Here is a 24,149-nt window from a genome sequence, read left to right on the forward strand (position 1 = left end):
TTAACTATGTGAAAGTGGAGGTGAAATGGGATGGTTTAGGGTTGAACCCGTAGCGGATGGTTTATAGCCGAGTTTTGCAACCCATAGCGTAGCGCGATGGTCCTTCCCAGTGGCCATCGCGTAGCGCGACGCCGCAATTTATCAGATCATGCCACGTGGTTGGCCACGTGTCCCGAGTTGATTAACCTGGTCATCGCGTAGCGCGATGGACCAGTTGGCGCGACGCCCCCTTTTTCTTGATTTGTGTGATGTTCCATCGCGTAGCGCGATGAGTCTCAAAACTCAAAATTTTCATTTTTAACCTTTTAATTTCTAAAATTTACATTTTTAGCCCAAAATAAATATGGGTTTTTCCGAGATGTTACAAATAATTACGCAACTTATAAGATAATCATGCACCTTATTCTCATAATTATATGTAACATAACTTTTATAAGTAATCACATACATTATACACACAAATAATTGGGTTTTCAGAAACATACGAATTTAAAAAGAATAATGAAATGATAATTAAATTAAAGAGAATAAAATATTCTTACGGTATAACTTTTTTTATATAAATATCGTGAGCACATATTCATGTGGTTTGTATTCACAGTAACTAAAAAACTAGGACATGGCTATGTAACTATTTCCTATAGTGGCGTCATGTATTCAAGTAAATTTTGAACCACATCGGTGTAAGATATACTTCAAAACCGTGCCAAACTTTTCAAATCATAGATTCTTTACAAAGACAAAGAAAGAAGCAACTATCCACATACCCATCACCCATGTGGCTATTATTTGTGAAAAACTCCATTCAATGCATCATCGGCTGAACATGGATGTACTATATGTCTATATGAGCATAGCTGCAAAAGCCATGTGCTTCCTTTGAAAATTAACCTATACTAAATTGTTTCCACTCTAAAAGTTCAGTTTATAGTTTACCCCATCCATTAATCAAGCATTATGGTTAGTTTTTTTATATGTTATTGTTTGAGATGTTTGGTTGTGAACACGTACTTCTGGTTGTATCGTGAGCAACCGTCATATGTATCGCTGTATTATCAATCCCTAATATTATAATTACAAATATCAAGATGCCACATTACATTGTATAAACTCCCGTGATGTAGAATTTCATGAAATAATCTTTTGTACCATTGTGTAACTATTGTATGCGACTCAATATATTGAAGCATATAGTAACATACATGCATCCAAGAACCTTAGCTAATCAACTATATAGAATATCGTGAACAACCATAATCAAACATCATGAACAATATTGTTACGGCATCTCATTAAAAATAATGTTAGGCATTCATAAGAATATATTGTTTACTTCATCGATTAATCTTCCATCGTACAAGGGTTACAAAATGAAAAACCAGGAGCTTCACGGGCTCATGTTATTCAGATAATTAAGTATTATCATATAAAGGTCATTTATGATTCAAAGAGTGGTCTTCTATCTCATGGTAAAGTGATTACTATAATACAAAGATGTTAATAACACACATACATTATTTCAAAGGGTTTAAAACAAAATCGCAATGTCTTACATCTTATTGATTTAAGTAAAAATATAGACAAAATTCAAACTAGTACATCGAGATAGACGCAGGAAAAACTCTATAACAAGTTCATGTGTGTAACAACAATTTCAAGCACATTGTCGTATAACTCGGCATTAACATATAATAACAGCAAAAAGAACATACTAGCAAATAAAGGATACATGAACTTGATTCTAGAGGTGACTCTACTATGTAAATACGGAAGAGCTTCATGCTCGCTTAAATTGCAAGAATCTAAATTTTGGAAGACTATAAAACATGTGTTATGTGTAGACATACTTTCTTCATTCAATGAATCAAATTCGAGTATTTGACTTTTACATACATTGATCTATAAAAAAATATAATTTTTCAGTTTATAATGTATTGATTAGTGAAATTTATTGCACTGCATATACAACACGGTTTTATTTTTTATTTTTATTGTGAATAATAAAGAGCTTTAGCTGAAATGATATTTGGTGAAAGTGAAGATTTGGAATAAATTCTGCAAAGTCCCTAGTTTTCTGGTTTTACTACAGTGATCTTGAGGCGGTTGACTTTTCCTGTAACAAGAGATGGTGCGCTATTTGTGATTATGGGCATATGGGTTCACATTTTGTTATTGGGTTACTCTAGGTAGGCCTGCAACGAGCTGAGCCCGAGCTTCGCTCGTTTAACTTACACAAAACTCTAACTCAAGCTCTTCTCATTTCGATCTCTATTTCTAAAGCCTGAGCTCGGCTCGTGAGTAGTTTTTCAAACTCGAGGTTAACTTGTTTACTATTTCTTTATTAAATTCATATATATAAATACTGTATATATAATATTGTTCATGTATTTTTATATATAACATAATATATTATTTAGTTATTTTTTTCATAACATTTTAGAGATTAATTAATAATTATTAAACATATATAAATACATATTATAAAGATCATATTGATGAAAGGCTTGTTTAGACTAGCGAGCCGGCTCGGGCTTGAACTCGTTTATCAAACTAACTTGCTTTTGACACTTTTGGTTTCCTCGCGTTTGAAGCTGTGGAGCTACTTACCCGTGTTCAGCGGGTCATGCATAGTAATGTTATGACTCAAAGATCAACAAATATAGTTTTTAAAAGATTGGGTTTTGCGATTCAAAAAGGGGTAGCGGCGCAGCTTGTTGCCCGCTTGCCTTCTGTTTCGATGTAATCCAATAAACAATTTATATATATTTATATATATATATATATATAACCCAAAAAAAAAATTTAATACAAAAATTAGTTTTCTTTAAAAAAAAAAGTTCAAGTTCGAGCTTATTTAAGCACAACTCAATTAAGTTTTTCACAAGCCAATCTTAAATAGCTCCCAAGCAACTCAGCTCATCTGCACTCTAACTCCGGATAATGGGACTTGGTTTTGAAATGTGATCGTTTATAAAAATTAAGGAGTGGAAAAGCGTCACCTCTATGCTATTTTTGACCAACCTGTTATCACATGACACGTAAGATATGCCATCGTCACTGACCCCCACACTCTATATAACAAAACTTCATACCTGCAACTGCAACTGCAACTATTAACCGCCAAATACTCCCACTGCAATGAAACTCGATCAACATGAACACGCCATTCATCCGTCCATCGTAACCGTCCAATCCGATAACTTCGAATCCAACGGCGAGGAGGAGGAGCTCTACACGCCACCTCTCAACTTCTCCATGGTCGACAATGGCGTATTCCGTTCCGGATTCCCCGATACCGCCAATTTCCCGTTCATCAAAACCCTAGGTCTACGATCTATTGTGTACGTCACTTTTTTGCGTCTAATTAGTCATGAATTGTGAGATTAATCAGTTAATAGATCCAGTTTGTGTTATTATTATTATTTTTTTAGATATTTGTGTCCGGAACCGTATCCTGAGCATAACGTTGAGTTTTTGAAGGCTAATCGGATTCATCTGTTTCAGTTTGGAATTGAAGGAACTAAGGTACATATTCATTCTAGCTTCCGATTGCAGTAGTAGTTGAAGTTGATAATTTTATGTAATAATATATATGCAGGAACCGTTTGTGAACATAACAGAAACCACAATCCGTGAAGCATTGAAAGTTGTTCTAGGTGTACAATTTATTCATTCACATTGAATATAAAATCAATTATTATTATTTTGGACCTTTTTCTTATTATTATTATTATTATACTTTGTTATTTTTATTCACCAGATGTGAACAATCACCCCTTGCTGATTCATTGCAAAAGAGGCAAGGTACACGCTATATAAATAAGCTTTTAGATATATTTATTTATATATTTCTAAATTTGACACCAACTAGAAATAGGACAGGTGTATTAAACGTCCAATTTTTAACACAAACACAGTAAAAATAAATAAAAGAAAATAGCTTGTGCGCTAAAAAAACTTTATGTAAGCCTGTCTGTTGTGTGAGGCGAGGGCGCTGAACCGTAGAAAAAATTGATGAATTTGTGTACGACTCTAATGATGTGTATATAGATGATTTGATGACTTGAAATTAGCAAACGAGCTCTTATTTTAACAAAACTTACATCGAAACGTCTAAACAATGCATTTGAGATTTTATAAAAACATCATATTTTAGAAACCAAAACAAGAAACAAAACTTGCACATAAGCTACTAAAGTTTTAAGGTTATAATATTAAGAAAAAACTTTGAAAAAGTGGTGTAAATGGTAAGTTTAATTAAAGCGAAAAGGCCCATATGCCCCATAAGCCCTATATTGTAAGTTATTTAAAGTGAAAGAGGCTATGCTAGTCATATATTAAGTTAATTGTTTTAGGTTCTTTAGGAGTTTGTACATCAACCTTCTAAAGTACCTTCTAAAGTTGTAGAATGTAGACTATGTATAATGTTATTTGTCTCGCAAAAGATTTTTGCCAATGGTAATAATTTGTGTTGATTCAGCATCGAACGGGTTGCTTAGTGGGATGTTTAAGAAAGATTGAAAGATGGTGTTTGACATCAATTTTTGATGAGTATCAAAGATTTGCAGCTGCAAAGGCTAGAATTTCAGATCAAAGGTTTATGGAGGTGTTTGATGCTTCTGGTTTTAAAGATGTACCAGCATCTCCATGTTCATATTCTAAGAGGAAAACAAAAGGGTATTTTTTTTGTCTTCTTATACATATCCAATTTTCAAGCCGGGGGTCTCACCGGAAGTAGCCTCTCTATTCCTATGGGGTAGAGGTAAGGCTGTCTACATCTTACCCTCCTCAGACCCTACTATAGCTTTGCTATTGGTGGGATATACTGAGTACGATGATGATGATGATGATGCTGATGATACATATCCAATTTAGATGAGTTTGGTTATATAAACTTGATTAAAATTTGGTTTTATTCTTTAAATGGCGAAGGAAAAATAGCCAGATATCTAATACTCTTGCTTGTGGTTAGGGGGCATTTGTTTGTTGGGTAATTGTTTATTAAAACTTTTTAAAATAAATTATTTTAAAATGTTTTTTTTAAATAGCCTTTTGACCTTATTATTCGAACATAAAGCGAAATTAACTAGAAATCATATGATTACTTGGCCCTTACCAGATTCTCTTGTTATATTCCTTGAAGTTCCCTTTTACTTTGTTTTGCTTTTGGATATTTTATGTCTTTTCTTGTCTCTAGTTGATACCATTGAATTTGAACATATGCATAGTTATTTATGAATAAGGATATATGGTCCTAATACACTAAACAATAATTAGATAAATAAAATATTATCATGTAAAAACAACAATAATAATTAATAAAGAAATAGTGATTGATTCTTATATGCGAGAAAGTGAAAATTTTTTTTTTGACATATGAAATGATCAGATTATTGTGTTCGTGTTATGCCTCAATCTGTTCTATTTTGTACTTACATTTTGCCATTTTGGCTTAACTACATTGTTTTCCTATGTGGTAGATAAACCATGGACATAGAGGGGAAAGTGCCGAGAGTGGAATCCGTGAAGCATGACCTAACAATAGTCTTATATTGCACTAATTAGGTTATGTGATAAATGACATTTTATGTTATATCATGTTGACACATTAAAGAAGTATATTTATCTTACAGGTTTTCTTCCTAATATCATCCTGCATGTAATCCGTGAGGCCCTTAAGCAATTTATGATTTTATGATATGGCATCAGTAAGGTCATTAAGGAATTTGTGATGAGGGTCATTAAAGGGTTATGATTCTGTTACATAATGCAAATAACATGTTAACTGAAAGAAGTGAACCAATGAAACCATTTGATGGAAACCAAAGAAGTATTTATAGTTTTCCAAATAATGGTCTCTTATAACCAGATTTTCTAAAGAATCGCAAAATGCTTTATTCAGATCAAACCTAGTATTAACCAAGAACAATAATTATATGAAACATGACCAAAGACCGCTGGTCTAAGGAGGGCAATGCATGTTTTGGGTATGATCAATTCGCACCACTTTGGGTATTATTCTAAGACTGAGGCCAAAGAGGCTTATCGTATCCCCAATGCGAACCATACTCTTTAAAACAACCATATTGCAATTTGGACAGAGTTTTTTGAATTTTGCATTTTAATTTCCCCAATATGTGTTATGTCTGATCTCTAGTCTCTCTGATCGATCATGACATGGATGTGATCTAGGCTCTAGCTTAATAAATTCATGTGGTGCATGAATTCTTGATGGCGTATGATCCTTGCTATTGTATGAATTCATGAGATATATGGTTCATGGTAGTTGTACTTTCGGTTGGTTCTCGAGTATGAATTCGTGAGGTGTATGATCCTTGGTGTAAGTAATTATTGTATATTATTATGTGGGAATTGGATGAGTAGGTTTAAAATTATTAGGCCACTAGTTATTTAAAAAATCGGTCAAAACTTTCATGGTATGGTTTTCTTACTTTTCCTCAACCCATACCGATGACCAGGTTGTGACCGAGATATGAATATTCTTGTAATTGATAAACAGGACTGATCTGAAATTCGGTTCGGCATCGGCTAATTGCATCGAACATCAGTTTTATTTGGTTAACCTGGCTTTCTATCAAACCTAGTCCTAGGCTACATTATTATTGATGTGGGCTACATATAACAATTCAATCAATTGATCCATGTTCAGTATTTGGGTTAGGAAATTAAGGGACCATCACCATGTGTGGCTTGAGGCCCAACTCTAATGGATATGGTATTTTTATAGTGATTTTGTTGGGCATTTAGGCCCATTTGGCAACATCAATCATACCGTACGCCCATATTAACCAGGAAATTTGGAAATAAATAATACAACCTTTGTGTATTGGTCGATAATAATCTCAACTTTAAAAATCACTATCAGCGATCCCAACTAGAGGTGCACAAATCGGGTATTAAAAAAAACCAGGTTCGGGTATGGAACCGGGTACGGGTATGATCGGGTATTAGTAATAACCGGGTCGGGTCCGGGTATTGGCATGAAAAACCATACCCTATGTACCGGATCCGGGTCGGGTATTGAACCGGTTTTTCAATACCCGGGTATTTGAATACCCTATTTTCGGTTATTGAAAAAACCCATTTTCCGGGTATTTGAATACCTTATTTCTGGGTATTAAAAAACCAATTTTCTGCAGCATTCTTCTGTTAACGGGCCTACTTTGTTTTTTTATTATAACTTCATTTTTTTGCATACAAACTTCAAAGTTCATTCAAACATATGTAATAACTAAACAATGATATAAAAAAACATATATTTTATGTGTTTTAAATGGTTGTTTGATATATCAAAAGATGTTGCTCTAAACAAAATATTTATATCAAATATGTGCTTCAAAAAAGATTCGTTGAAGAACGGCTATAGATCTGTGGGTAGCCACACAACCATTGTCAAGTGTCACACAGACACATGTGCACAAACACTAATATCAGGTATGCAAAAAAATCCAGTTTGGGTATGCAAAAAACCCGGTTCGGGTATGCAAAAAACCCGGGTTTCGGGTATAACTAGAACTGGGTTTCGGGTTTCGGGTATAACTAGAACCGGGTTTTAGGTATTATCGGGTTTGTATCGGGTACGGGTTCGGGTTTCAGCATTGAAAGTCATACCCTATCCGTACCCTACGGGTAGGGTCGGGTTCGGGTATAAAAAACCCGGGTATAAGAAAAACCGGTTCCGGGTTCGGGTTTTTTGTGCACCTATAAAAAACCCAACTTCAACTATTTTTTGTCTCAATGAACTTCCATTAAAAAACACTTAGCGCCGTTAAGTTTTTTTCCGAGTTTCAAACCGATGTTTTAAGGCTTTTGATCGAAAGAATGGTACAATTGGATTAATGTAAAACTCATCTCAAAACAGTGATTCAAATGATTTAATTTTTGTTGATTGGAAATTCAAACATCCGAAATGAAACATTGTTTCGTCGCTTGGATCACCGTTTCGAGATAAGTTTATATCGGTCGACTCGTATCGTTCTTTCGATCAAAAGCACTAAAACAGAAGTTTGAAACTCGGAAAAAAATATAACGACGTAAAATGTTTTTTAGCAGAGGTCCATTGAGACAAAAATAGTTAGAAAGTTGGGACCACTGATAGTGATTTTTAAAATTGTTATTATTATCGGCTAATACACAAAAGTTGAGATTATTTATTTCCAATTCGCCTAATAACAACTAACAAAACCCTAATTCCGGCTTCTGTCCGGAGCTCAATAATATCCCGCCGGTCAAACCCCTAAATCAATCACTATAAGTTTCTAACTCTTTAATAAACAAAGTGGTAATTTGATGGTTAATAAAGACGCCAATCAAATTTACAACAATACAATTAGCACATTGGCACTGACACCGTTAAAAGGTGCAACTAGGCGACCCGTGTTACGCCCCTTGTGGTGGTCCCTTGACATTGCCCCGAATAACACCGGAAGACTCAAATGGCGGTCACCGTGGTTCCACGTTGAGACCGCCCCACTTGTTGTACGACTACAGTGGCGACCACCATGGCAAAAACATTCCGTCCTTGAGGACAAGGACGTTTTCAAGGGGTCGCGAATTGATACGATCCTGTTATATTAATAAGTTTATTATTATTATTATTATTTAAGTTTATCTTTTATTTAGTTTTCTTATTATAGTCAAATTATGTTTTCTTATTATTTATATTTTGTCTTTTTTTTTCTTATATATTGTAATCTCATTTAAAAAAAAGAAAAATAAATAATTATTATTTTTGGTCTATTTTCTCTTTTTCTTTTGTTCCTGAAAGATTAACGGTTGTCTCGAATAAACCACAGTTGCTCTGATTTTTACATCATTCTCCAATATAAATTTCAGGCTTTAAATACTATTAGCAATAAACTTTGAAAGTGAAAAAAATTAAACAAGCATTAAGCCCTCATGTTTCCACAACTAAATAACCCATGCAATTTTACTTACACATGCATCAGTCAGTAGTCACTTGTTAGCCCAAGCCCAAGTCCATAATACAAGTTGAATCGAAAGTGGGCTCAGAACAGTCTTTCATAACCTCCTCCTAAATTAGGGTTTACTCTGTTCTATATCTGCTACTCCATCATCCATTCACTCAGCTTCATCATTTAGATCTGTTATCATTATCATTTTGTTTCATTTATTTCGATTTCGTTTATGAATTGAGATGTGTCCGATGAGGTAGAATTCCCCAATAAGTATAGGAAGTGCCGTATGACACTTTATACCGCAGCGGACTACGGCGGCGCGTTTCCATCCCCCAATTAACACGATCTCCGTGCTCTGTTCGTTGGCCTGGATTCGTCGTTTAGCCTCTTCCACTGTGTGTGTGATTTGGAACGGGTCTCTGAGGGCTCGTCAATTCTAATTTCACTATATTATTATTATTAGGTTCGATGCCACGTCGACGGTAGCCAACAGTGCATTAACCGACGATGCTATGATTGAACCCATAACAAACTTTGTGTGTTTCGCATTTTATAGGAACCTGTGAACTGCTTTTAATTCGTTCATTCACAGAGCCGTTTTTTGCGATTACATTTATTTATGTTTTATTTGAAGTTATTTTTTTGCCGATGATGATTTAATTTAAATGTTGGAATTACCGACTGATATATCTTACTGATGACAGATCGACTATCTGAGGCTTTTTTATAATTACTGTTATTTTACAAAAGAAAATTATAATTTGTTATACGTAGCTGTTAATACTGATAATTGATTAGTAAAGTTGTAAATTTGCCTCCTCTTTCGGCTGCAAGATCATTGGTTTGATTATCAAGTTTGTTCTTGCTGGCTTTGTTCTAGAGGCATAAATAGGTGCATTGTGAGGGTGTTATAATGCCTTGATTTGGTAACTATCACTAATCTTGGCTAAGCCTTCCTCTGGCATATTTTTTACACATAATGTTTAGTATAAATTACCATCAAGAATTGTTTTGCGAAGGTCATTTACCGCTAAAAAGTTAATGTTTGTTGGGTTTATAATAAAATGAAGTGATTAAGACAATTGAATGAAAATATGTAATAAGTTATTTATGTAGGCAGTGTTTTAAGTTAGAAAGTAGTTTAGGAATCAAGATTCATTTTGGAAGAGGTGACAGAGTTGGTAGAATTTGAGGAAAGATACACTTGTCCAAATAATTTGAACTTACTGCATAGATGAACTTCACATGATTTATCTGTTTGTAGAGATGGATATATAATGAGATAATATGACCTTTGTGAAATAATTCATGTTTGGATTTTTGTTTTGGTTGTAAGGTTTAATGTTACAATCGAACATGAGATGTATGAATTAATTGGATCATATTTTGTTTCGAACATGAGATGTATGAATTAATTGGATCATATTTTGTTTGGTCAATGTTACAAAAGGAGGTAAAATAGATTCCCATTTCAAATATGCGGGGATAGAGAGTTGACTCTCATCCCCAAATTCGTCACTGTTTCTTCACTCTATATTTCTTGGCATTTATCCTCCAATTGAGTGTTCTTCCTCACTTGTACCGTGTTGTTGTACTAACTGATTGGGCTACTAGATTTGGTATTTTGGCCTTAGGTTGGTTGACAGCATGCTGATATTTTTTTTCTTTGACAGGATTGGGAACCTTTGAACCTATGTTGTAAACTTGTAACACCGCCGCCATCAATGATCTCATGCATGTATTTAGAGGGTCTTATGTGAATCAATAAGAAAAGATCTAGATGATCGGTCTTGTGTATATTTGTAGCTTAGCATTGTCTATGTTTCCTAGAAAACTAAACTATGCCGAATTACACTCCAATAAGTCTTTCCAGGTTTACATGCCGAGTCATTTTTGGCTGTTTTAGAAAACAACAGACTGAATTGCTATTATTTTGAAATCCGCTTAAGATAGGGGGAGTTGTATTAAAAGAAAAATAATATTTAGTATAGGTGGAGACTATTACTTGTTGAAATTATAATGTTTGAAGTCCCTTTCATGCCATGTCCTTTGTCACTAATGAAGTTAATTTTTCTTGTTATCTGGTCATGTGTCTTGCACATGAGAGTAATTTTGTTGTTAAATCTACTTGTTTAAAAACATTTTAACTATTAATCTCTCTCTCTCTCCCTCCTAAACGCACTCTGAATCTTAAACTCTCTCCCTCTTAAACCATGATCGCTAGGCACCAACCTCTCACCACCACCAATCACCATCGTCCCCTCTAGGCTCTCCAGCATCGTCGGTTCTACATGTAACAGCCCAGCTACCGCCGCACCATAATATTTGTCCTTTTTGGCCGGGACGTACCATCATCACCTCACGGATTTGATTTTGGTTGCCCAAGTGAAGACTTACGAGTTCACATATCCTGATACTACTCCCACATGAGCACACTTAAATGTGGAGTTCTCCTCTCATCAATTACCATTAAACGCCAAAAACGCGTTATGATGGGGAAGACATCCACCTCCTTATAAAGAAAGCTTAGTTATCCTCTTCAACTGACGTGGGGTGTCACACTACACCAACGCAGGCGTCATCCTTTTTCTCCCAGTTTTATGTAGCAGCAAATTGTACACGGAAGCAGATTCCATGCGAAAAACTGAATAAATATCTAATTCAACAATTCACACACATTTGATGCCCTAATCTAAGTGTATCACAACAACATATGTATCACACACATTTGATGCCCTAATCTAAGTGTATTACAAACTGATTACACCCTATGATAAACCCCAGTTAAGCACATGTTGCGCGCAGTGTTTGTTATTATCTATTTATATCTATTAAACTTGATTTCTCACCGACACGCAAGTGTTGACGTTTTATTTTAACACATGTTCAGGTTTGCTGTAGCTGCTTTTGGGAATCTCAAGGACACGTAGGATGTTTTCTTTTCTTTGGACCTAGATTAAAATGTAACAAGACAAATTATGTTATTTGAATATTTTAAGTTATGATATGATTTATGTTACTTTACGATTTGTGTTCTGCGCGTGCGCAATGAAAATGTATTTATAAAATATTGACACCCAAATAGTGTCACGAGTAATGAAACAATACGTGGCGCCCCGATGTATAATCCGCTATCGGTCGGGGTGTTACAGATCGGATAAGACAGAGAATTCTCTTGATGGAATTGGATTTTGATTGTTCTTTGATGAAGATCCAGAGAGAACCAAGTAACCCTCGTTCGTCTTCTATATGTGTGTCGATGAAGTTATTATTATTTTTAACCAGGGAATGCAAAATATGGTTTAATATAATCATTTCCCTTATGAGCCCAAATAATAATTAAAAGCCCATTTGACATTACACTTAAGCCCAAGTATAAAACCAAATAACAAAGCCCAAATAACATTATTGTTAAACAAGCCCGCACTCCCGCGTCACCTAACTCGTTTAATCTCATAACGTTATTTCCTCCATCGACAAGTTAATCCAATAACACTAAAATATCCAACAGAAGATGTTATGTAGTGCTTAGTAATCCCCTTAATTTAAAAATATATGCACAATCAACGAAAATCACTTTTAATTGATGTTATGTTCTTTTCACTTTATGTTGTGTCAATGAGTTACTGGTGAAGTAGTAAAGGAAAAACTTAGTGTTTCATATGACCCAGGTTTGATTCTTGTCTCTTTTCATTTAGTTTCGCCGACATCGGGCGATTATGGGTGTCTAAGGGAGTTTCTGGTGTTCACCAATTGGATATCTGAACTGAAGGGTTTTACTTTTTTCTTACCACATTGTCGTGTCTTTAAACGAGTTCATGGCCGTTGGCCTTATGTGAGGGTTTTTCCTGAATTAAAAGACGAGTGTATTCCGATGTGATAAATTTAATCAATTACTCATTTGAAGTATTTGTTTGCCATTAAAGAAGGCTTCATTTTGTAATATTTTTATTGACTAAATATATCACTAATATTTGATTACTCAATGCATTTAATCTTTATTGTTTATTTAATTTTAAGTTTGATAATTCAAGGAAACAACTTTACACACAAATGTATCTTTTTTTTCCTTATAAAATATCTAGTATTGTTTTAGGTTTGTTAACACTTTCTTTTTGTATGTAAAGAAAAAACATTTTCTTCCTATTTTGAAGATGGTAAACAAAAAATACAAGCATTAGATAAAAAAAACAACCCTAAATGCTATCAACCTTGTGTTTTAGAAATGGATGACATGCTTTTTATGGGATTAAGAAAAGGTGAATGCATGATAGTGGATTTATGTATCTCATGCTAGCAATGACCGGTACAATACTAAATCAATATCTGTACCAAATGTTTCGATCATGAAAATCCTCAAAATTAGGTTTTGGTATAAAAAGTGTTCTGTATGGTACGACATTCTAAGATAAATAAACAAAAATACAAGTACGATATCGAAAGTACTTATCCCGATAAAATAAAATAAAAGTCGATACCGTATTAATACCCAAATTACCCGGTACGATAGGGTACCTGTTCGATACCAGTGCTCGTAGCACTTGCTCATCCCTATCTCATGGTTATATATTTTTTGCGATTCAAAAAATAAAAAACGGATGATAATACCTTCTAACACTTTTAAAATTATTCAATATATCTCAATAAATGCCTAATTTAGTTTCTCTTCAAGAGTTCATTACACAAATAGTCCCAAGTCCCTATAGTTAGATCATATTACAGTTTTGATCATAAAAATATTAGAAATTACTCTGATAGTCTTCAACGTTAATTACAGCATAAAACATTTGGTCCTTTCGAGTAATCAACGTTTAGCCAAATATTATCAAACACATATAACTAACTTAATCCAAGGGAAACGACATCATCATCTATTCGTTTCGTGAAATTGTCGACATCCATGCACATATAGCGAAGTAAAACAACATTGAATAAAGAACATAGTGACACAATCGTTGAAGAACATTTAATCTTTTATACTACTTCAACTATGCGATGATAAATATAAACATATTTAAATCCGAATGATTTGCTCCAAACACCGCGCATTCAATTACATAAAATCGCTTCATTAAATAAATTTTTAAAAATCAAATCTTAAAAATCTCCGATTGCAACTATTTCATCGAAGAATCATCATTATCCATATCGGCTGATTGCAAGGAGAAACCCCACCGATTTCAACTCCATAGTAAGCCCTTGATTGGTTTCAAGCATTCCGATAAATTTTCAAAAGAGGTGGCAGTAGTGGGTGAGTTGGTGTGGATGAAAATGACCTAACATGTTGTAGACATACAAACCTTAACTCTTTAAAATCAAAACAATATATTCAAAACTTGAAACAAAAATCATGCAATCGCCCAAAACATTTACATTCATCTACTCTTTACCCTTTTCTCAAATCACAATATATTTGAAATTCTAGCCTTTACTATACTTACTTAAATTCTACCTTTTACTATACTTACTTTTGGTTCAGTTAAGTTTGTGAGGTATGCCAACCGAAACCAAAGCGAGCATCGGCTAATCTCAAAACTAAAAGTTGAACTATCGGTTAATCGTTCGGTTTGGTTAACCCAACATTCTTAAGGTCAATTTTTTATAGAACAATAATATATTTTCAAATATGTTATTAAAGTATCCAATTAAAATAACTTGGCTGCTAATAAAACTAAATATATTTCTAAAGAGCTTTCAATTATTTTAAAAAATAATTTGAATATAAAAATAAAAGTGAAATAATTGATGATAAGAAGAAAGAATACATTTGAGAGAGAGAAATAATAAACAAAAGACGTAAAAGCTAATAATATACAACAGAGAGACAGATTTCATTTCGGAAATTCAACAGAAAAATAATATGGAGTCCCAAGAAGATCAGATTCAGATCAGATCACCCCCAAAATATTATTATTGTTAATCAATCCATCAAACGACGTCGTTATAACCCATTTCATTCTCCACCGGAAGAATATTATCCCCATCATGCATCAAAGAGCCAAACCCAAACCCGCCGCCGGCGAATTAACCGCTCCGCCGCAAGACACCCACGAGCCACGCTACCGCGGCGTGCGAAAACGGCCGTGGGGCCGGTTCGCCGCCGAGATCACAGATCCGGTTAAAAAAGCTAGGGTTTGGTTAGGTACGTTCAACACCGCCGAAGACGCTGCACGTGCCTACGACACCGCCGCACGCGCCTTCACAGGCGCTAAGGCCAAAACCAATTTTCCGATTTTGCCCCTGCCGGTGCAGGATAATTACGATGGTGCCACCGTTTGTCAAATCCGGCCGACGACGAGCAGTCTCAGCAGCACCGTGGAGTCGGCGAGCTGGTCGCGGCTGTCGAATCCGGCGCCGGAGCAGCCGGTAAAGCCGGTGGCGGTTGGTTCCGATGACGCGGATTGCCGGAGTAACTGCGATTCGTCTTCTACGGTTGTGGATGAGTTTTCCGGCGAGGTAGCGTCGTTGAATCATAATCGGAAACCCTTGCCGTTTGATCTGAATCTTCCTCCGGAGGTTGATGAGATTGGTGTTTGGTCAAACGTTGACCATGATGATATAATCACAACCCTTCTGTTATGAATTTGTGTTGAATAATATGAATTTGTTTGGATTAATTGTGATGATTGTAGATTACTGTGTCATGTTGAATTTCAGCATAAAGTTGTTGTATGAGTGATGGAAAATCAAAACTTAAAATTAAAAAGAATTGGAAGATGATTGATTTGAATTGTTGTTTTTCTTGATTCATTGTTTTTAGAGTTAATAGCCATTTTCGTCCACGTGGTTTGCTGCTTTCGCCACTTCAGTCCAAAGCTTGGAATTTTGTTAATTTAATCCTTATAGTTTTAAACATTAGTCAATTACGCCCCCCCTGTCTAACGGCATCCAATGATGTCGTTAGTTTTAGGGGTATTTTTGTCTTTCTTTTTAGTTAATGGTCAGTTTCGTCCCTATGGTTTGATACTTTTGCTACTTCAGTCCAAAGTTTGAAATTTGTCAATTTTATGTTTAATTTATTCAGTTTTTTTTTTTCTTTTTACTACTTCAGTCCATGATGGAATTTATTGGTAAAGTGGTCAGGGTAATTCTCTACAACTGAACTATACCGAAAAACTAAAATCGTTTATCTGATTAATACATAATAGTTAGGGTTTAGAGATTAGCATGTCGTAGCAAACATCTGGGTCGAAATCAACATCAAGAGGTCGAATATCCCGTATTTCCATGTTTGCTCAAGAAATCGATGCACTAGATCGCATATGTGTTCTTCAAATCGTAATATTGTTCTTGAATTCGTCTAATTCAACCTTAGAATTGTAGTCGATATGAAATTCAAGAACACCACCACAATTTGAAGAACACACATGCGATCTAGTTTATCGATTTCTTGAGCAAACATGGAAATGTAGGATATTCGACCTTCTGATGTTGATTTCGACCAAGATGTTTGCTACGATATGTTAATCTCTAAACCGTAACTATTATGCATTAACCAAATAAACGATTTTAGTTTTATCGGTATAGTACGGTTTTAGGGAATTACCTTGACCACTTTACCAATGTATTCCACCTGGGCGGAGTGTTTAGAAAATGTCTAAAAACTAAATACGAAGGGGGTATGATTATTGTTATCGACAGAGTAAACGTAAACCTGTTTTGGTCGATTCTTGATGGTCTTGGGCTTGGATTATGCTCTTAAGGGCTATAGACAATAAAAAAAAAAAAAAACCCTGAATAAACTAACATAAAATTGAAAAAATTTCAAACTTTGGACTGAAGTAGCAAAAGCATCAAACCACAAGGACGAAACTGACCATTAACTAAAAATAAACAAGAGAAAGACAAAAATACCCCTTAAACTAATGTCATAGTTGGATGCCGTTAGACGAGAGGACGTAATTGGCTAATGTTTAAAACTATAAGGACTAAATTAACAAAATTTCAAACTTTGGACTGAAGTGGCTAAAGTAGCAAACCACATGGACGAAAATGGATATTAACTTTTGTTTTTATTTTATGGTTTTTGAATGTCCCAATATAATTTGATTTGAAATTTGAAATTCAGGAAGAAATAAACCAATAAAATTAAATTCAAATTCTCGTTCAAGAATGAAATCTTGTTGGAATGATCTACATCTGGATGTGTTTTGGAAAAATGTGGTTTGTTATACAAGATCTTAGCGGTTGATGTTCCTTAAACTATATTGGAAGTGGACTCCCTTCTAAATATTTTGGAATCTTTGTGGCATCGCTGATGACCATTTACAGAAATCGACATAAAGAGTTTGAAAATCAGGTCATAACACATCATAGTATGGCAGTATTAATGTTCTATAGAGTAAAAACCACAACCAGTATTTGGTGTCAAGCATCCAAAGTGTCTGGCAACAAGTATTATATATGGTTTATGATAGTAATGCTGATAGCATCTTATAAAAAGTAGGAATGTGGCAAAAAAATGTAAGCTTTATGAAATATGTAATTAAAATGGTGTCAGCTTAACAGGCATATAATGTGATTTTTGTATAACTAATTTGTTAATGGAATTTATCTTAACTTAATAGTTTGCTCAATATGTAGCAGTGGTCGGAGACTATAGACTATATCCTTATCACACGTGACATCTTGCTCAAGAAGTTTGGAGTAGTATATAGGTTGTCGGTGTAAGATCTCGCTTATCTTTGCCTTTCCTGCTAACACATTTTGGACTACCATAATCACCTTTTATGGTGATGAAGGCTATAAGAAGAGAATTGATGCAATTTGTTGTACAAGTTGGTGTATATAGAAAAGGATAAATGAAAGTTCATCACAAGACACAAAATCCTAGAAGGTGTGAAGACCTTGTCCTTTCTTTAGATGAAAAATAGAGTAAAAGAGTACTTTTGGAATTGGATTAGGTTGTTGTAATTTTTCTCTCTTTGTTTCGGATTAATCCCTCCTTTCTTTATGTGGGCCGCTCCTACCTTCTTCTTGCGAGTGTCAAAACCGTTAACATACTCGAACACAAACACATCCAAAGCTAATAATAAACTTATAGCTCAGGCTCAAAACAACAACCATATCTAGAAAAATTATAGCAAAGCTATTATAGGCAAACCATACCTCTATCCAAAGAGATAGAGATGTCGCTTCTGGTGAAACACTCGGCTCCAAATTCCACCAGCATGCTAAGCATAATACCAAAAACAATATAGTGCTAGTGTGCTAGTGCTTGTTTAGCTCGGGGTCAAAATCGTTAACAAAATTAAACGTAAGGGTTTATTTGTCCAAAAAATTCATTTTTGGTTGGACGAATTGCAAATGCTAAGCAACCACATGAACCAAAATAACAAATCTACCTGTAATAGTAAAGCAACACAATTTTTCACATGCCATTCAATTAGACCCTCCATATAGGCTGCCAAATGTACGTGTTTCCATTTTTACAATTTCCTTTTCATGAATGATAAAATGAAAAATATGTTATTGGTGGGATTTGAACTCACTACCTTGCTTTTAAAATGTATATGAGTTATCAACTCAACTAGGCTGAATTGTTGTTAGTCTTCTCTTTTTCTTAACTGGTGTAGATTCAACCTTACATTTTATTTCTTTTAAAATACAAATACAAATTATTGTTACTAATCTATGTATTTTAGGAAATTGTTTATATCTTATGAATCCATAAGATAAGTTAATATATATATTGCTAAATTTAACTTTTTTATTTTAATGTTTAACCACCCGTGTATCACACAGGCTCTATCTTACTTTTACGCTGTGTTCCCGGGTTCATTTATGAAAATAGAAGGGAAAAGAAAATTTTTTCTTCTTATATTTCCTTTTGACATCTCCTCTTTCTCTTTAATTTTCTTTCATTCTAAATCTTTTCAATTTGAAAAGATACAAATTCTCTTATTTTACTCATCATTTTTTCTTTCTCCTTCCCATCTTTTCTTTCTTTTAATGAAACTCGGGAACACCCTTTTTAAATTTTCCTTTCTTAAATGAAACCCGAAAACACAACATATTTTTTCCATCTATTATTTTCTTTAATGAAACTGTGAGAACTGAGTCTTAATATATTAAAAAAGAAAAGAAAAGTGTGTAGGATTTAATAGATGATAATGAAATAACAAATTTGATGAGAAAAAAAGAAAATTCCGGAAGCAAAGCGAAAATCGAAAAAACCTCAACGCATTTCCTCTTTCTTTGTAGGCCAAGGAATAAAGATCAAAACCATAACCTAAATTCAGATTCCTGTATGTATGGTGCGAATCAGTATGCAGGGTTTAAAAAGGGGTTCATCTGCCTTCTCAGTCCCTCAGATCAGAAACAAAGTCTCCAATTCATGGTCTGCCGACTTTCCTATCAACCAAGGTTTTTTATTTAGGTTTCATCTTTTGATTAATTGTACGCCTGATGATTTTCAATTTGTAGGATACATTTGAGAGGCATAAAGTTGTCTTTACAATATTAACTTCAATCGCATCTGTTGCCACTGCTTGGGCTGGTATGTTATCTTATGTTTACCTTACCTCATTATTATCAAATTCCTCCTTAGGGCTTTTTAATTTTGTATTAAAGTGAGTTTATAAATTGAATAATGCTAGTCTTGAATCTTTAAGACAATCACAGATTACTTTTGATTAATTTTATTTTAAGCGTTTGAAATATGAAGAGACTCTACCCTAGACTTGTAATCTAGGAGCTCGGATCTTGTGGTGTCTGGATTAGGACTATAAACGAGCCGAGTCAGCTCGTTTACTTTTGAAGTTTTCTAATTTTGTATTTTCTACTGCTGTTGATACATGTAAAAGCAAAAACTTATAGTTTTAGTGTAGCTCAATTTTGCTACAAAGTTTGTAATATACTTTGAGCTTTAGTTTAAACGAGTCAGCCAACAATGACTGAGCTTGTCTTGGCTCGTTTACGAATTATCCGATTTCGAGCGAGCCTTGAGCTGCGAGCTTTTTGAACAACACTATGTGATTACAGAAAGCGGGACAACAAGTGTCCTCATATTGTTAATTCACAAGAATTCAGTTGAAAATAGAGCATAATGTGGAATATAAATCTGAACCACATGAGACAATTAGGAGAATATTGCATGCTTTTAATCGCTTAGCAAATAAAAATATAATCTTTTTAATTTTCTATGCCTGTTATAGCTATATAGGCCTGTAAACGAACCGAACGTTCGGCGAACTATCGTGAACCGTTCGGCGGGAAGTTCGTTTATGTTCGTTTATTTAATAAACGAACGAACACGAACAAAAATTTGTGTTCGTTTAATTAAACAAACGAACATGAACACATGTTCCGTTCGTTCATTTATGTTCATGAACGTTCGTTTATGTCTGTTTATTTATGTTTGTTTATGTATTAATAGAAAATAATTAAATATTATCTGGATAGGTCATCTTCTTAATGGTTTTATATTTGTTAATTTGTGTTCATTTAAGTTCGTTTATATTTGTGTTCATTTACATTTGTTCATACATGTTCATTTATATTTGTTCAATTATGTTCGTTTAGATTTTAAACAAACGAACACAAATGTCCATTTCTAAATAAACGAACATGAACATAAATATTTGTTCGATTAAATGTCCATGTTCTTTTAAAGTTAAATGAACGAGCACGAACATGCCCTTGTTCGTGTTCATTCGATTCGTTTACAGGCTTTCATTATTCACATTGATGAATACATCGGTCTCAATCTCTAGGCTCTGCCGATTTTATTTGTGTTCGTTTGTGTTCGTGAATCGTTCGTGAACACACTAATTTCCTTAATGAACGAACACGAACATAAAACCTCGTTCGGTAAGTGTTCGTGAACACATTATTTTCTTAACGAATGAACATGAACAATGTGTTGTTCGTGTTCGTTCGGTTCGTTTACAGCCCTATAGCTATATAGTTTTTCCTTATTATTGTACCTTTTTTGAGTGCACACTTCGACTACTATGGCATAAACATTTGCAAAAACAAGAAAATAAGAACCTTTTGTCTTTGTTTTTTATTTTTTATAATCTAAAAAAGAAATTAATATTTTGTTACTCATGCAGGCTATACGTTACGCCACCTTCACGAGACAAAAGTTGAACGAAGACTTGAGTCAATTGAGAACGCTGTTAGTATTTTCTCTTCTTCTAAACCATAAGAACTCATCTTGATGTTTCCATTGAAGTATTTTTCAAATATGTAGCATTTCAAGATTTGATTTATTAACTTTGGTGCAGATGAAAAACAATTATGACATCGAAGGCAAAGAATTTAAAAAGTTGGTTGGAACCGGTAATTCTACCGCTGCAGCATGTATTGCCACAGCTGGGGTTTCATTGATTGTCGGGTTTGTAAATTTTTGTTTGTTAACTTTTATTAATTGCATAAAAATTCCCAAATGCCACTTCAGATTTCTACAAGTGATCTTAATTAAAGTTATATGATTGTTAATCATATTTACTAGATGCTGCAAAATGGGTGGGTTGACTTTCTAACTGCTCAAAATGGGTTAGGTTGGGCTGACCCGTCAACAATTTTTTTTCATTTTTTTTTAAAAAAAAATTGTAAATAGTTATCTATTTAATTGGAAAATTAATATCTTGAAAATAGTATGTTTTCTTTTAATAAAATGGTTTACGTAGTTGTAACTTGTAAGCATCCAAATACACATCAGATGACTTGGACCCGTTTAGCCCATTTCAGTTTCGGCTGCTTTCTTATAGTTGACTAGTTTTGACAATGATCAAACAGATACAACCCGAATTCACCCGTTTCATATTAATGTGTTAAAATTGTCACCCAAATTATTTAAGAACTTAGAATTCTTAACAACCAATCATTTTATCTATTAGTTTATTCTATATATATAATGTTATCTAAGGGTAGTTTTGTCATTTATTATATGTAATAACCAAATTGCATATATGTAACCACAAACTTGCTTATAATGAATGACAAAACTACTCTCAGATAATATTGAAGATATTAAAAACATAAATAGAATGATTGGTTGTTAAAGAGTTCCTAAGTTATTGGATGTTATGAAATGATTCTGAATTCCTGAGTGTATATAATCTTCAAAATTTCTAGTTTTGTATTTATGTATTTTTTTTTTAATTTGCAGATACAGGTTGGGTTGGAGAGGCGGTAGATGGTACACCACTCGTAAATTCAAAAGGGAACAGATGAAGCTTTTGGGCCAAGTTAAACCGAAAAGGTGGCAACTGAAGTTTTTGAAGCGTCCAATAATGCGACTTAAAAAATCAAATGGTGCGGTCAAAGCACCCGAACCTGTGGAGACGTCGAGTCGAATGGCTCATAATCCAAGTGAAGCAAATCCTGCTTGAAATTTGAAGGATGAGATGATGGTTATGAAAATTTTGTTTATTTATTTATTGTTGCATCTAAGATAGGTGCAATTATCCTACATATAACTATGAACATGTTTTTAAAAATATTTCATTTTGGTCCCTAAACTTTCTAGGGTGAACATAAGTACCTCTACTAACTTTAACTTTGCTCTTTATGGTATGTAAGGTTTGTATGGTTAACCGCACAATTATGCATATATGTTTTAGAAGTTACCTCAACAAAGTTTACAAAAAGGAAACAGAAATTCATAAAGTGCAACATAGACAGCAAATATAAGAAAAAATATATACTGTAGTTATAAAACTAGGTGTTAACCTTAAGTCTGATTTTCAAAGCATTTTATTTTATTATAGGACAACATTATGGGTATATACCATATAATTATGAGTAAATAATAAAAGTAACCATGTCAAAGAAAAGGCACCACTACGCATGGGCTTTTAATTTCTTGCTTATTAAGTAAGTTGAATCAATAATTTCAACTTAATTATATTGTGTATCAACTTTTTACGTAACACCCTTTTCTACACATATTGTGGATGAAAATTGACAACACAGCATTTCCGTTGGATAATCAAGGTCACAAAACCACTAACACGTAATTAAACAAATTTATAAAGAGATCAAAATTGTTGGTTATTTTTTCTAGTGATAACGGTGATTCAAGCATACAAGAGGCTTTCAGGATCACAAGATCAATCATTACTTGTTGATTCATATCCATGGACCAACTAGACATGCAAGTAGTGTTATATAACATTTTTAACTTATCAAAAGATGAAAGCACGACCGGTGCATATACATGCATTCATGACGTAGTAGAAACTCCTATTAGTGTTCGTATCAAATGATTTGAATTGCAAATATCTCTCTTTATTACTTAACAATTGTATCATACAAAGAGAGCAAATATGATGAGATTACATTTGCAAAGTGAGTTCAAATGATTGTTAGTTAGAAAAAAAAAATGATTTGCTTGTTTACTCAACGGTTGCTATCTCCCATTCATGAGCTAAGTTTGTTGTCTAGACCATTTGCATCACAATAGCACATTTTTTTAGATCGTGTTTGATTAAATTTCATATTAGTTGATATTTGACTTGAAATTTTAAATTTCATTTATCAAAAGAGAGATTTAAATATGTATTACAATAATATAAAAGTTACATTTGTTACCTCAACAATAAAGAACGACGAGCAGTTAGCATCTTAAATCGACGATTACCTCCAAGGTATTATGACATAAACGATGACGCTTGATGTTATTCAACTCAATTCTTTATAGCAAATGGCATATATTCTTGTATTCATTATGTATTGATTTCATCGACTATTTATGAATCTCTTGTTTTGTTCTCTTTTCTTATTATTCGAATATTTGTGATGAATGGTTTACTCTTCGTATAACCTGAAAAACGTGTTCAAAAACTAGATAAAACCAAGAAAATTTTATTGGTTACTTTTAAGATACTCTAGACCGTAAAGAATTAAATAAAAATAACATTTTCTTAAATCAATAATTGATGACTGTTTTTCATTTATCCAATCGGTCATTTTAAAAAATGGACTTGTGGTCATATTGAATAGGTCAAAGTCTTGGCACCTAACCTTGTCGTAGGCTAGACGGTTCGAGTCAAGGCACAATTTTGACTTTTATAAATGATATGGATAACCATCAATTGTATTACGTGGAAAATAATGGGAAAATTCTCAAAATAAGCATTTATGAAAACAAAATTCTAGTTTTAGATCCATTTGCAAAAAATTACAAAAATAGGTATTATAAATTAGTCGTGACAAATAGTTTGTAGAAACCAATTCGAACTTTCCACGTGTCCTTAAAAT

General features: G+C 33.7%; 3 protein-coding genes and 3 non-coding genes across 6 annotated transcripts; all 6 read left to right on the forward strand.

The window, feature by feature from the left end:
• Nucleotides 1-3,138: 3,138 nt before the first annotated feature.
• Nucleotides 3,139-5,639, forward strand: LOC143601017 (inositol diphosphatase DSP1-like). The gene is made up of 6 exons (XM_077078536.1): nucleotides 3,139-3,341; nucleotides 3,432-3,525; nucleotides 3,599-3,656; nucleotides 3,761-3,804; nucleotides 4,481-4,677; nucleotides 5,481-5,639. The coding sequence occupies exons 1-6, from the start codon at nucleotides 3,139-3,141 to the stop codon at nucleotides 5,482-5,484; spliced, it is 600 nt and encodes a 199-aa protein (XP_076934651.1). The 3' UTR covers nucleotides 5,485-5,639.
• A 3,542-nt stretch (nucleotides 5,640-9,181) lies between these two features.
• On the forward strand, nucleotides 9,182-9,367 carry LOC143602576 (small nucleolar RNA Z112). Its single transcript, XR_013147870.1, has one exon. It is a non-coding gene; the product is annotated as a small nucleolar RNA Z112 (small nucleolar RNA).
• A 34-nt stretch (nucleotides 9,368-9,401) lies between these two features.
• On the forward strand, nucleotides 9,402-9,554 carry LOC143602563 (small nucleolar RNA snoR2/U65). Its single transcript, XR_013147868.1, has one exon. It is a non-coding gene; the product is annotated as a small nucleolar RNA snoR2/U65 (small nucleolar RNA).
• Nucleotides 9,555-9,581: 27 nt separating this feature from the next.
• LOC143602582 (small nucleolar RNA snoR77Y) lies at nucleotides 9,582-9,664 on the forward strand. Its single transcript, XR_013147871.1, has one exon. It is a non-coding gene; the product is annotated as a small nucleolar RNA snoR77Y (small nucleolar RNA).
• A 5,200-nt stretch (nucleotides 9,665-14,864) lies between these two features.
• Nucleotides 14,865-15,521, forward strand: LOC143602406 (ethylene-responsive transcription factor 3-like). The gene has a single exon (XM_077079522.1). It carries the CDS (start codon nucleotides 14,925-14,927, stop codon nucleotides 15,519-15,521), a length of 597 nt encoding a protein of 198 aa, XP_076935637.1. The 5' UTR covers nucleotides 14,865-14,924.
• Nucleotides 15,522-15,996: 475 nt separating this feature from the next.
• LOC143602416 (uncharacterized) lies at nucleotides 15,997-22,433 on the forward strand. The gene is made up of 6 exons (XM_077079531.1): nucleotides 15,997-16,023; nucleotides 19,245-19,304; nucleotides 19,365-19,437; nucleotides 20,996-21,060; nucleotides 21,170-21,279; nucleotides 22,057-22,433. The coding sequence occupies exons 1-6, from the start codon at nucleotides 15,997-15,999 to the stop codon at nucleotides 22,277-22,279; spliced, it is 558 nt and encodes a 185-aa protein (XP_076935646.1). The 3' UTR covers nucleotides 22,280-22,433.
• Nucleotides 22,434-24,149: the final 1,716 nt, after the last annotated feature.

Source organism: Bidens hawaiensis, unplaced genomic scaffold (genome assembly GCF_021521415.1).
Source record: "Bidens hawaiensis isolate Kalapana, Puna unplaced genomic scaffold, B.hawaiensis_p1.1 tig00001960_1, whole genome shotgun sequence".
In the NCBI taxonomy this organism is placed as follows: domain Eukaryota; kingdom Viridiplantae; phylum Streptophyta; class Magnoliopsida; order Asterales; family Asteraceae; genus Bidens; species Bidens hawaiensis.

Coding starts and splice junctions, on each gene's coding strand:
- LOC143601017 (XM_077078536.1), top strand. CDS start 3,139: ATGAAACTCGATCAACATGAACACGCCATTCATCCGTCCATCGTAACC. Junction 3,657..3,760: donor AGCATTGAAAGTTGTTCTAG/GTGTACAATTTA, acceptor TTTATTCACCAG/ATGTGAACAATCACCCCTTG. Junction 3,805..4,480: donor TTCATTGCAAAAGAGGCAAG/GTACACGCTATA, acceptor GTGTTGATTCAG/CATCGAACGGGTTGCTTAGT.
- LOC143602416 (XM_077079531.1), top strand. CDS start 15,997: ATGGAATTTATTGGTAAAGTGGTCAGG. Junction 16,024..19,244: donor TTATTGGTAAAGTGGTCAGG/GTAATTCTCTAC, acceptor CTGCCTTCTCAG/TCCCTCAGATCAGAAACAAA. Junction 19,438..20,995: donor TGTTGCCACTGCTTGGGCTG/GTATGTTATCTT, acceptor TTACTCATGCAG/GCTATACGTTACGCCACCTT.
- LOC143602406 (XM_077079522.1), top strand. CDS start 14,925: ATGCATCAAAGAGCCAAACCCAAACCCGCCGCCGGCGAATTAACCGCT.